General features: G+C 40.6%; 1 protein-coding gene across 1 annotated transcript in view; it reads left to right on the top strand.

Annotated features, from left to right (window-relative positions):
• SOS1 (SOS Ras/Rac guanine nucleotide exchange factor 1) overlaps positions 1-14152 on the top strand; it is a 117020-nt gene extending 102868 nt beyond the window's left edge. Inside the window, exons 19-22 of the mRNA XM_063443627.1 lie at positions 6266-6382; positions 10412-10676; positions 12356-12474; positions 13450-14152. Of these exons, the coding sequence (XP_063299697.1) occupies positions 6266-6382; positions 10412-10676; positions 12356-12474; positions 13450-13944 (996 nt within the window). The 3' untranslated portion in view covers positions 13945-14152. The remainder of the gene's footprint in view (positions 1-6265; positions 6383-10411; positions 10677-12355; positions 12475-13449) is intronic.
• Positions 14153-14390: the final 238 nt, after the last annotated feature.

Here is a 14390-nt window from a genome sequence, read left to right as displayed (position 1 = left end):
GAATATCGTCGTTCTTGTGGCGAAATTTGTCCCATAGGAATGAATGGCAAAGCTAGAGTGGGAGCTGTCAAAAGCTGAAAAATCAGGACATGATTTCTAAACTGCCACCACTCCCTCATTTTCAGGCCCACCTACACAAATCTTATATCAAAACGTTCAGCTATCCCTGCTGCCACTAGAAATGTCCACGGCTAAGCCATAGTCCTGATAGTTTTCACAATATGGCCATTTGTTTACAACTCACGCCTTCCATTGACATTCATTGAAACTCCACTCTGCAAAGCTCACATTTGAAGGGCAATTTCTAAACTGCGACTGTGCCTTCATTGTTAATATCTCAGAGACATACTATACATCAAAATGTAGGTCTGGGTCTTGTGATTCTCGCAATATAAAGCTCTTCACTGTAGGATTTATAGTTTTAAAAATATGACCGTTTGAAGATGGCAACCGCAAAAATACTCTGACATGTGCCAGGCTGCAGCAGCAAGTGATGTCATAGACAAAGCCTTTTTCTACACCTGCTAATGTTTTTATAAATGTATGGTTTAATGTAACTGTGCAACAACATTGCAATTAAATGTGCTATATAAATGATAACAGTTACTCCGCCCACTCCAGTTGTAGACTACTGGTGGAGGCAAGAACACTTCACACAATTTCCCCAGAAATTGTAGCTTTTCTAGTTATTCGTAATATTGCAGAAGGTCTTGATGGTAAGGTATGTCTTTTGTTGATGATACTAAGATATGTAACAGGGTTGATGTTCCAGGAGGGAGAAGCCAAATGGCAAATTATTTAGGTAAACTAGACAAATGGTCAGAGTTGTGGATAAGTGCAAGATAATGCATCTTGGAAGTAAAAACCCAAGGGCAGAATATTTGATAGAGTCCTAACCTAAGCCCTTCTGTATTGGGGCAGGTTGGTAAAATATTTGCTCCAGCTTGTGACCGAAGTCCGCAAATGTTCTGTCCAATTTACTCAGGAAATCGATGTGATCCTCAATGCGACCGTTTGTGCATGCGGTGTCCGCCATCTTTGTCATGTCACCGGCTGGATTTTCAGCCTGCACTGCTTGCCCCTGCACTCCAACATCATCGGGATCACCCCCACTGGTCCAGGGGGAAGGAAGGGGGGTGTAACGGGGCTCATGTGTGCCTCTAACTGCTTCAGGGCACCTCTGGGCCAGGAGATCGGCTGCTTCTCCCACCTGATGCGCATGTTACAACTAGGGGTACACCTGGCACCGTTCAGGTTGCTGAGTGTCACACTGCATCCCCACAGCTGTGAGGGGTAAGTTGATGTCTGCCCAGATCGGTTGTGAATAGGCTGTGATACGCGTTTGGGGCTCAAGATTCAGTGGGTGCTCGTGTGAGACACGTCTCTCCACCATGATGGTCGGGCCCCGCCCCCACTTTTAATTTTAAATTCCTATTACACCAAAGTAAAATACTCTCAACATGTTACATAATTGTATTGTAAATTCACAGAAACTAACCGCCACTTGAATATCGATCATGTAAAAACTCTGCATAAATCAACAAACATAAATGATTTTTTTTTCTATAGAAAACACAACTTTTTGTTCACCACTTTTTGTAATGAATACGTTTTTATTGTTGAAGTAAGATGAGCAATACGTGCAATGCAACTAGCATCCAAAACTAAAAACCGAAAAAGTGCCATATCTCATGTCATAGAAATAGCCCGCTGTAGGGGGGCGGAGCCTGAATGCCGAGCAGACTAGAGGTTCCTGGCTGGAGCTCCTACAACTGGCAACAGATTTTGGGGCAAAAACCCAAACTACTAGCATTTTCCAAGCAATAATCGTGACCGGGGCACCCTGCAACAACACGGTGATACCCCACATAAGCTACCCGGAATCTGAATAGCCTAGTCAGAGGCTTCCGGCCTAAGCCTTAACGAACAGAGTGAGACGGCCGCTCACCTGGTTCCTTACCCGCAGCAGAGACAGTCAACCAGCACCTCCCCCCCCCCCCCTTGGACCGGTGGGGGTTATCCCGGTCCCTGCTGATCGGCTCCATGCATCCCGTTAATCCCACACAACAGCCTCCACTGGGGAACAGGCCACAAAGCTCACCCTCAAAATGGCGGACAGGCCTCCTAATCTTGAGCTCCGGGAGCAGCAAGAAGTGCCAGCTGGATGCTCAGCACTTGACCAAATGCTACCGCGACTAGATGCAATCTTCGCCCGTTTATTTCCCCCATGCATCACCCACGGAGGCAGAAGATCCGACGCCGCAGGCGACGAACATTCCAGCGACCATGCCGCATCCTGCCAAGGTAGGACTTGGACTCAGCCGTGAGTACCCGAGTCCATGGGTTACCGATGCAGGTTCTCCCCACAACCCGGGGCTGGAGGGTTGCCACATTTCACTCCTTCCATGAACTGTCTTTCAGCGACAACAGCGAGTTCCCGAGCCTGGGAGTTGGCTGAAACAGAACAATGCCCCCTAGATCCAGGACGTGACTCAACCGGTTCGAGCATGGCTCTCAGTGCACACTCACTATGCCCTAGTTTAAGTTTAAATCCTGCTCCTGCATTTCATGCTCTAATGTTTTATGCATTAATGTAATCCCCAACAGAGATGGCCTGCCTGGGCTCTTGTAATATGTAGCTGCCAATCCTATATCGAGCCCGTTATAACCCTCCCTGGCTACCACACTTATTTGTTCACCCTGAGTATCCAAAGCAGGCCTCCCCAGTTTGCCCACCACCAAAAATGTGTGGAGCCGGCGGAGCCTGGCAGCCATCCTGTTCAGACGCCATCTACACCAGCTCTCCAGAACCGGGAGAGAATCTGGAAAATATCATCCAAGCAGAGCCCCATCGAACACCGACACCCACCCAGCACGGGCCAGCGGCGAGTACCGCATCGATTGATGCCTTTTTTTCAGGCACCCAAACAACCGAGACAGAGGCGCAGGTCCGCGGCCTACCGCACGGCGCCAACCCAAAGCCTAGAGGCCTACCTTGGCGGACGCCTCCTAGAGCACTACTCACCTAGTCCGGAGACGGATACCACAGCCATGGGCCGCCGCTCACAAAAAGCCACGGCTGGCCCCAACGCACAAGGTAGAGATATAGGGGAAATGTGGCTTAGGCCCGCACAATCAGAGCCCACCCAGGCCACGCACCGACTCCCCACTGACCCGGCACCCGAAACTGACAGAGGTGACCCGGCCACGATAGCAGCCCCTCTGACGGCACACCAGCTGATACCTGTAGTCCAAGATGACTCTGCCCCCGCGACCAAAGGGGACCTAAAAGCCCTCCTGTTCAACATCGAAAAACTGCTGGCGGCAGATGTAGCAATGGTTAAAGCAGACATACAAAGGGTCACGGAGAAGGTTGAGACAGTGGAGGCAGACGTTGCCAACATCCAGACCACAATGTCCGCTCACGAAGACGCGATCCAGCGACTCCAAGCAGAGCAAAATGTACTAGCGGGCCAAATTATGTCCCTGGAGGACAAGCAACGCCGACAGCACATAAAAATCAGGGGAATCCCCACCACGGTCACGACAGAGGAACTACCGCATTATATGCGACGGCTACTCACAACCGTAATGCCCCAGGCAACCGCTAAGAAACTATCCATAGACGGACTCTACAGAGTAACAAGTTCCACACGTCTACCATCTAACATCCCCAGAGATGTTATACTACGCTTGACAACAGTCACGGACAAGATTCAAATAATGTCTGCAATTAAAGGCAAAACACCACTGACATTTGAAGGAGCTCAGCTCTCCTTCTTTCAAGACGTCACTAGAGCCACCTTGCTAAAACGAAAGACCTTTGGACCCGTGACGACCGCGCTGCGCCAAGCAGGCATCACATATAGGTGGGGAAACACTGGCGCCCTTCTTGTTCACCACAATGGGACGGCACACCACCTCACGACGCCAGTAGGGGCCCCTACCTTTCTTAAGGCACTGGGACTACAACCACCACCACTCCCCTCCAAGACGGCAAACCGACCGGAGAACGGGGTACATGAGGACAATTCTATACCGGGACAGTCTATGCAGGACCCACAGTTTTTGGTCACTTGACTTTACACAAGGACTAAACCCAGGAACGGTAAGCCTGGCACGGACACATCTGCCAAAGAGACAACCCAGACTTCTTCCAGTGAGGAGAAACAGTCCTGAGGAATATCACCTTCTCAACTAGACTTTTGTTTTTTGTTTTTCTTATTTTTTGCACCTTGTTATTTATGCGGGACTATGACAGACTACGCACCTCATATTACATCGCAAAAATGGACATCCCGATATTTCTGCCTTGATCAACACCTGTTTGGATACTTATAAGCTTAATATAACCCTACTCTCCCAAGCCAGAAAGATATAGCACTCTGGCGCCCACTATGCTTATCGCCTCTCTGCTCACCCCCCCCCCCCCCCCCCCCCCCCACCACTCCCAGGGATAAGGGGATAGATGAGATGCCACATGAGGTACAACGCACACTAGAGCACCTCACACACATATGTCTTTATAGCAAACATGACCCAAACAAAAGCTCCACAGGCGAGTACACTCTGGCATCCAGAACTACAACTTGAAACCAGCTTGCATCATCCATGTACATGCTCCCACACACGCTTACACCTTGCGGCCCAAACCAGGGAGCACACCCATACTTCCGCACTTGTAGTACACCAGGGGAACACAACACCACACCTGTAACAACCTTGCTAACCCCGGGTATGTCACCAAAATTGTTTTGATATAAGAAAATGTGCTTCACAACTCTGTAACCTCAATGTTGACAATGTTAAATTGTACCGCTTGAAAGTGTCATACCATGTTTTAAGTATGAAATTGTTAACTTGCTAAACCAAGCGCACAAAAATAAAGAAAAAAAAATAAAAAAAAATGTGTGGAGCCACAACAGTTTAGTTCTGTAGCTACCCTAACTAACAATTAGATATAATATAAATAAATCCTGGTAGTCCAAGAAAGTGACTATCAGAAATTAGAAGAGAGGGAACAAGACAAAGAAATAAGTGAAAGCTCGAAAACTGGAAAGAGTGGGGTTTCACCAAATCCCAAGGGTTGTCACAAATAGAAATATCAAATTATCCAGGAGCTTACAGAATGTGGATGAAGGTATGTCAAGAAGATATACCATGCAACTGTTCAATATAAAACACAAAATGTATAAAACGCAAAACTTGTAACCGTATCCGTATCAGTGCAAACACAAAACACTTAGGGTATCAAAGTTATAGTCTATATAAAAAATCCTTTAGTTATATATAGCAGCAAATAGTTCAAATGTCAATGCATAAGTCCAAGCATAGGGTTAGATAAATAATACACAGCAGTCTTTTAAATATGTATCATAAACCACCTTTGATCTGCTAGAATTTATAGCAAAATCAGCTGAGGTATTTATGAATTTATTTACTTTCATGACAAAGGAAAGGCAAAAATAAAACAAAATAAAATAAAACAAAATGGAACTAAGGCTTGTTAGTATTACAGACTGACAGCCTGATACTCAGTCTCTCATCTAAGAAATCTGGGCTGACCGCCAAAAAAATTGATTGCAACTGTAGCAATCAAAATAGATGTGCGAGTTTTACTGTGTTGATACTGTAATAATAATAAAAATAAAATCTGTATGAATCCAAAAAGACTTGTAGAACATGTAGATTAAAAAAGAAAAAAAATATTTTATTAATAGTAATCCGTAAAAATAATGAAACATCAAAATATTAGGTAGATAAAATACTATAGAACTGTTCCAGAGTAGGAGAAAGTAGAAATGACCATATGACCTGACCAGTACTCCTGGATGGCTGTGGATGGGGTGATCGTTTTCTTCCAAATGGATGTTGCAGCAGCCGGTGACGACGGCGTCCGCGGTCTTACTTGGAGCCTGGGAACAAATGCCAAAAAAAGCCTGCCCTGGGATTAAGTGTGTCATGCATTTCAGTAATGTTTCCAAGTGAAACATTGCATTTTCAAATGGGTAAAGAATGATATCACCAGGTCTAACTTATTTCAACTGTGTGTATGATAAAATCCTTTGTCTGGCAAGTTTAGAAAACCAGCTTTTCTGTTTACTTGTCCCCTATACCAAGTGATATAAGGATAGTGTGCCTCATCAGATTGAATATGACATAGGGCCGAATTGTCAGGAATTCAGAAATAGGACCCCAAATTATTAATTGCTAGTAGCTTGAATATGGCTTTCAAACTTAACGTTTAACATTTCTTGAATTTCAGAGATTCTTTGAAAATCTGAACCCCATGGGAAATGTTGCAGAAAAAGAATTTGAAGACTATTTGTTTAAGAAGTCCTTGGAAATCGAACCACGAAATGCAAAGACTCTGCCAAGATTTGTAAGTAGTTGTGTGTGTTGCGGCTGAGCTCAGAGGAGATTTAGATATGATTACAGGGGTTTGCAGAACTAAATTCAAATAAAAGAACATTCCAGATGTAAAAAAAGTCTCCAGCCTTTGCTCTGTCTGCAGGGAGGCTACAACTTGCTGCTCTAATGCACATGTGGACTTCTACCATATATTCCTATGTAGAAAGCATTTCATATGAACATGGTGTCTGACATTGTGCACAATCAGTGCACCTCAGTTGGTCCCAGTCGTTAATCCGGAATTAGCAGCTATAGCTCCTTCAGTATACACAGGTTATGTGTGTGTTTTACATGTAGATACATTAATATGTAACTAGAGAGAGCGCAGTAAACCGAAAAATTGTATTATGAAAATAGTCAAATTGCCCTTAGAATGTTCTATGCTCCAGCCCCCCTCCGAAAATATATGGAGAACTGCTAAGATCAAGGCAAATACAATGAAATCTAGATGAAGGCTGTACAGAAACTCCTGGCTCCATTTCCAATGTGTGAGCACTACTTTTTGATGATGCAGCTAATCTTCAAACCACTGCCTTAGAGTCTATGTAATAACTATTTTTTGAAAAGGCTTAACTACGGTATATAAAATCAATTCTATCACCAGTGGAAAGAGGTACAAAGGGAAAAACTTAAAATTACCCTTTAAACACTATCTCTGTAGCGAAAAGACTCCTCCCATATTCATCAATACATAAACAAACACAATATTTACAGAGAAAATTTAAAACATACATAGAGAAGTATTGTCCGTGCACCACAATAAACTTGAATATATTGCACTCACAAAGTAGATAAAGTGTGTGTCACCCAATAACTGTATCCAATCTTCATTTTCAAATTTATTTATGATTTGATATTATTTTAACACGTAATACAAAACATATCATACAAAGTGGCATTATGATAATCAATGTATGCATAAATCACATACAGTCGTGAGCACGGTTCTCATACATAATTAAATGTAGGGCCATGTCACTTAAACACTCAATCACGGAGATGAACACTGCGACTGCGAGACCGATTACTACTTTAACTTGTATTATTTACAATGTATTAGATAAAAACACGCTCTTTTTAGGGCTCAATATAAATGGCAGTAACCTTCTCTATTGGGTCTCTATAGATGAAAATCTATATCCCGAGTGATAATTGTAAAGTAGCATATTTGTTTTCCATCTCCAATTGATAAAACAATTGTTTTATGAATAATGCTTTTGTTGGAATAATTACTTGCTTCCAATGTCGAGCAATTAATATTTTTGCTGCCATTAAGCAATGGGTAATCAAAATATCATGTTTTTGAACACCTACCATACTATTTTTATATAACAGAGCAGTTTCTGTTTTTTTAATCAACGTCTTCCAATCATATCCTTTACAGTTTTAAATACCAAGTCCCAAAATTTAACTATTCTAGGGCAATTCCACCATATATGATGCATGGTTCCCTCCTGATGTAAACATCTCCAACAAACTGGAAAATGAGAAGGGGAGATCCTAGAAAGCCTTACTGGCACCATGTACCACCTGTGCATGACTTTTACTTGTGTCTCTAAGATGTTAAGACAATGTATATGTTTTTTTATTTTTAAAAGTATATCATCCCAAACCCTATAATTTATAGAGATTGCTAAATCTTTTTCCCATTGTTTCATAGGAGACTATTTCAATATCAAAGTTTTCATGTTTAATAATTCCCTTGCATTAGAAATAAATAATTCTTGACTTGTACCATAGAATGTCTTCTTAAGTAGGTTGATCACATCATTATTAGACCTTAATAGATGTTCCTTAAGAAACCCTTGAACACGAAGGTATTTAAATATATCTTTTTGAGAGAGGTTACAATTCTGCTTCAATTTATCAAATGATAATATTTGATCCTCACATATTTCCCCTATTGCACATTCCCATTGCTTAGTCCCACTTCTTAAAACAATGTCAGGCATTACTGTCTACAATATTCTAATATTAGAACCTTAATAGATCTTTACATTTTTAGATCTTTCTTTATACCTTGCCATTCTTTCAATATTTGTGATATTATTAATGAAATCTTTATATCATTAATACTTGTCTGCATTCCTATATCATTCCACAATAGAAAATCAAGCTTATCAATGCCTACTCTACTTGCTTCCAACTTATACCACGCCTGAACCTTCAAATCGCTAACTTGTAATTTATGATTATCGCATATCCTATACCCCCCTGATGGTCTTTTTTTTTTTTTTTTTTTTTTACAAAATCCTAGTATTTATTTGAGGTCTTTTACCGCTTCAGATATAATTAGTAAAGCTGGATTGTATGATATCTAACCATTGATTTGGGATTGCCAGTGGGATCATTCAAATATGCCCACTTGGGGAGGATATATGCTTTGATAGTATTAATTCTCCCCCACCAAGAGATTTCATAATCTTTCCATTCCCTTAATAGCATGTTGGTATTTTTAATGAGTCTTAAAATATTTACTTCCATTATCACTTTTCGATTTGCGGTAATATCTATACCCAAATATCGTATGGCCTTTGATGTCCAAGTAAAATCCTTTTTAAGTCTTTTAAGGTTATCGGATTCAATATTTTTAATTAGATCCGATGTTTTATTCATATTTAATTTATAATTTGATCAAAAATATCTTTAAAATTCCTGCATTAAATGTGTTAGAGAGAGATGTGGATCTGTTACTGAAATAATAATGTCATCGGCATATAGACATATCTTTAATTCCCTGTCTTTTAATATCACCCATTCGGCCTGAGGGTTGCTTCTTATATTGATAGCAATGGGTTCTATAGATAGTATATAATAAAGGGCACACCTGCCTCCTTCCATGTGATATATTGAACCAATCCGTACAAAAATCCTGTCCCACCAATATAGCTGAAGGGGATGAATATAACGTACCAATTGCATTAGCTATCCAATCTTCTTATTCTTCTCAATTGATTAATGTGAATAAGAGCAAGCACAAACCACATTGTGCAGATCTTAAAATCCAAATTATTAAATAAAGAATTGCCCTTACAGAGTGTAAATTTAAAAACAAGCATATCACTACTATGTTGTTGGATGTCAAAATCGTAGCTGCCTACAATCTTCAAGCAATCAATGAATGGGATAGACAGCCATCAAAATTCCCTACAAGTGGGATATGTTTACAAAATACTATTTAATAAATTAATATAAAAAGTACATAAAAATCCTACGCGTCTTGTCTTGTGCATCCAGTCTTTCTCGGTGGGTAAAGCAATCAATGAAACAGTGCAACTTCCGCCTTGAATATCCATATAAACTCTTCAGTAACGCCTCCACGTAATGTGTATTCATCACATTCCTATTGTGTTCCACGTTCTTCTTTCAGTTGCATTCCACGCCTCTGAAGTTCTGCTTGCAAAACACATTTCATTTATGAATTGTACTGAATAATTAATTGCTTTGAACTGCTTTGAATCTGGGTGCAACAGAGAAAACGCATAGGGATTTTATGTACGATTTAAGTGTTTTGTGAACATATCCCACTTGTATGCAATTTTGATGGCTGGATATCATTTTCATTGCTTGAAGATTGCATGAGCATGGTTTATGATGTCCAACGTACATAGTGGTGATAGCATGTTTTTAATTTACTCTCTGTAAGGGCAATTCTTTAATAAATGTTTGAATTGAACCACAATGTCTTTTTGGCTTGCTCTTATTTTTACAGGATTTAATTGGGATGCATAAGAAGATTGGATACACTTATTGAGCGATACACATTCTATCAATTAATATTTTGCGCACACACAATACTGTTCTATATATGTTTTAAATTTTCTCTGTAAGTAGTGTGTGTGTGTGTGTGTGTTTTGAAACGCTGAATGTCTTGGGTATAAAACCCATGCTCACTACGTACAGTTCTATTGGTGTGTAATATTGTAAAACTAATCAATTCTATATCTTGCTATTCATGACCACTTTGTGTTAAATCTAACAACAAGGCTTTATTTGGCAGCCAAAAAAATATAATTATCCCCTCAAGTCTCCTGGGGTACGTCCATCAAACCCACGACCAGGTACAATGCGACACCCAACTCCCTTGCAACAAGAGCCAAGAAAAATCAGCTACAGCCGCATACCTGAGAGTGAAATTGAATGTGCAGCATCTGCACCTAACTCTCCTCGGACACCTTTAACACCACCCCCTCCTTCTGCAGCATCCAGCACCACTGACGTGTGTAGTGTCTTCGATTCAGATATCTCCAGTCCCTTTCATTCACGTACGTATACATTTTAGCTAAGGTACCATCATTATGTTTTTTACATTTTCAGCCATACGTTAACAGTAATCTGTATTATGGTTTCATACTTTATATAAAAACAAGTCCAAAGATGATCCATGTTTAATTGAATACCTAGAAATGTTTATGCTGTGTTCTTCTTGCCTCTGTGTTCTGCCACTTGACATGCTTACATGCCTTTTTAAATTACTTTGTAACATTGTGCACCCTGCATTTAGCAATCCACAAAGCACTGAATTGGCAGGCAATCCTTTCCCTACCTCCACGGTTTCTACTTGCTCTCCTGTCTTTAGCAGCTCTCTAACCTGTTCGACCCCTGATCTTTAACTATTACTTGCCTTGTACCCATTGTCATCTCACTCTCATCACCAGGAAACTTTATTTTCTTTAAACCACAAATAACACTGGACAAAGGTGTCAAAATAATGGTGTGTGTGTGTGCCTATTGAGGAGTTTTTATCAACGTTTGGACTGGTAGTGGGAAATATCATAGTTTTCCAAAGTGCACATATGCTAGAACTGCTAGGCTGATTTCTCATTTACCTTATGGTAGCACTGATCCTGAGCTTACAATACATAAAATAACCATACACATATACCAAGTTGAGGAGTACACCTGGTGACCTGTCATTCACACTGACATGTTGCTTGTAAAATTTTATTAACTGTTCTGGTTTGGGTAGTATGTAGGAACCAAAATAGTTCAGGTGTCTATAGGTTTGCTCATTTGGTACGGTTTTAAAATCTGTAACTGGTTGCCTTATATTATATGGTTTCTAAATGGTACATCAACATTGTAGAATCTTAGAGCGTCCTGGCATAAAGTTCATAAGCTGTATACGAAAAGCATCATTGCAAAGTGATATACATTGCAACTTGATGGAGTTTGATATAGGATAATTTAACATCCTTTTGCTCAATAGTATAAACCAGGGGTAGTCAACCTGGTCCCTACCGCCCACAAGTGGGTGGTTTGGGATTTCAGGTGGGCGCTGGTGGGTTCTGCAGAAAACTACCAGTGGGCCTCGATGGCCATGGACCAAGGCTGGCAGGGGAGATCCTTTCATCTCCCCTGCCGGCCCATGCAGAGCCAGCCGTGCTGTAAGCCCTCTCAGACTGGTGAGGAGATGATAGAGGGAAGGAAGGGCCTGGTAGGCTCTGTGTTCCTCCCGTGACCAGGCTGGATGGATCTTTGCCGCACACTACCATGGCAATGCTCCAATACAGTGCTGTGCTCGCTGAAGGCCCCCCTTCGCACGCGTATGGCCCCCTTCACACACACACACACACACACACACACACACCATCCACCCCACCCACATTTAGAGACATTATTTTCTTTTTTTTTTTTTTTTTTTTACATTCCAACCCCCCCCCCCCCCAATCAACAAAGATACAAAAGTGGGCGGTAGGTATTAAAAGATTGACTTGGTATAAACAAATGTACCTACATTTGACACTGATTGCATTTACATAAACTATATAGCTTTATTTGAAAATAGTGATCAATCCATCTCTTTAGAATTTAAGGTTGTTTGAGTAACTTTTATTCATGTGCATCCAACTACTTGTTCTACCTATTATACAGCAGTACAGAATGTGCTGCCACTTTATAAGTAATAAAAATGACATGGCACTGTTTTGGGATTTTCCCTTAGGCTCTGCTTCAATATCGTCAATAAGTTTTAGTAAAAACTCAGAAGAAATACAAGTTCCACCACCTGTTCCTCCTCGAAGGCGACCAGAGTCTGCTCCTACAGAGTCATCCCCATCGAAGGTAAACCGGTGGCTTGATTTCCTTTAATTTTGTTGTTTTCCACTTTGTCATAACATTGTCGTAACATATCCTTGGCACCCCAGATGCTTATGAATTATTTTTCCATAAAAACTGGACAAATTTTATGGGGAATCCATTTTGCAAATATCTGCGGTATCCAGGTTAGCCACTATTTTAATCATTTATAATGTTTGGCACCTTTTTAGAAAAAAACATCTTGCTAAACTAAGCAAATCTAAATTCTCAACAACAATATTTATTAAAACAAATGTATGCAGAAAAGAATAAGAAAAAACAAATAGCATTTCAGTTCATTTTATTCACCACTGATTGCCTGTTTCCACTGTCATTTGCTTTGTGTTTTTGTTTTATTTATTTTTGTATATAGTTCCTCTACTGTTGTTTTTAAATTTTATAGACAAAGAATGTTACAACAAGAGTATATTTCGATCCATAATCACACAAAGGAATTAAAAATTAAAACAAATTTGTTTGCCTTTCATTGACCTTAAGAAGCAAATTATTACCAAAACTGCCACCAACTAGAATTGAGGGAGTTGTGGTCTATCTGCCCAGATATAAACTGTTTACATTTATTTCAAAGAGTGAAATGGCAGTTGTCTGTTGATAATAAATGTTTATAGTTCATATGGCAGTATTGTGCTTTTATGGTAGTCATTTTGTTATGTTGCAATGGGAATATTTTGACACTCACAAAAGGAGAATATCGGTCTATTTTTTTTCTTTTTTTTTGTAGTAGTTGAAACCTTACTGTGTTTGAATAGAATGAATAATGCTTCTTTCGTGTCATATAGGCCATTGAGAGAACACTATGGATATGTTAAAGTGGTAATAAAATTAAGTTTGTGTGAAAATCTTTGAAAGTGAGGTACTGTGGAACAAGGGTCTGGGTGGGTGTTGGTATTGCAATTTAGAAAATGCAGTACTTCCACTAATTAAAGTTTTGTCTTTCAGATTGTGTCTAAACATTTGGAGAGCCCCCCTGCAATCCCACCACGTCAACCAACATCTAAAGTATACTCTCCACGGTACCAGATGTCAGACCGCGTATCAGTCTCTGATCCACCAGACAGCCCTCCACTTTTACCACCACGGGAACCAGTGCGTACACCAGATGTCTTTTCTAGTTCTCCTCTACACCTTCAACCACCTCCTCCTGGACGAAAAAGTGAACACCCGAATACATTTTTCCCATATAGCCCCTCACCATTTACCCCAGCTCCTCCACAGACTCCATCCCCTCATGGGACAAGAAGGCACCTGCCATCTCCACCTTTATTAGTGCAAGATCTCGAACTCTCTTCCACCACTGGGCCACCTGTCCCACCAAGACAAAGCACCTCTCAGCCTATCCCAAAGCTGCCACCAAAAACTTATAAGAGGGAGCCTCCCCACCCATCAATTCACAGAGATGGCCCTCCACTGTTGGAAAACACAAACTCTTTGTAATACAAATAGTGTATTGTAAACACTAAATGGAAAAAGAAAAAACTTTTCTTTGGAAACAAAACATTCACAGAAGGAATAAACTGTATACTGAAAATGATTCAATGAACTTATGCTGAACATAACAAAGGGGGACAGCCCATCTTATTCAAATTCCTTTTGGATCCATATTGCACCACAAAGAAATCAATAAATAAAAAAATAGACTTGATCACCAAGGAGCAAGTCATTTGCTAATAGGTGTTACCTTCAAGAGGCCCTGCCATGCATAACATGACAGTGCTGGATTATTCCACAAATAAAATACAAGACTCTGCCATGCTATGCATGACGGACCCTTTGGCAAAGAGTAAGGAAAGATTGCGTTCATTGTTGAAGGGAAAACGAAAAAAAAGAATGTTATGCACTTTTGTATATATATGTGTGTATGTGTGTGTGTAAAAATGGTG

Source organism: Pelobates fuscus, chromosome 2, assembly GCF_036172605.1.
Source record: "Pelobates fuscus isolate aPelFus1 chromosome 2, aPelFus1.pri, whole genome shotgun sequence".
Classification (NCBI taxonomy): domain Eukaryota; kingdom Metazoa; phylum Chordata; class Amphibia; order Anura; family Pelobatidae; genus Pelobates; species Pelobates fuscus.
The sequence above is the reverse complement of the archived record's forward strand: the minus strand, read 5'-3'. Positions and strand labels throughout refer to the sequence as shown.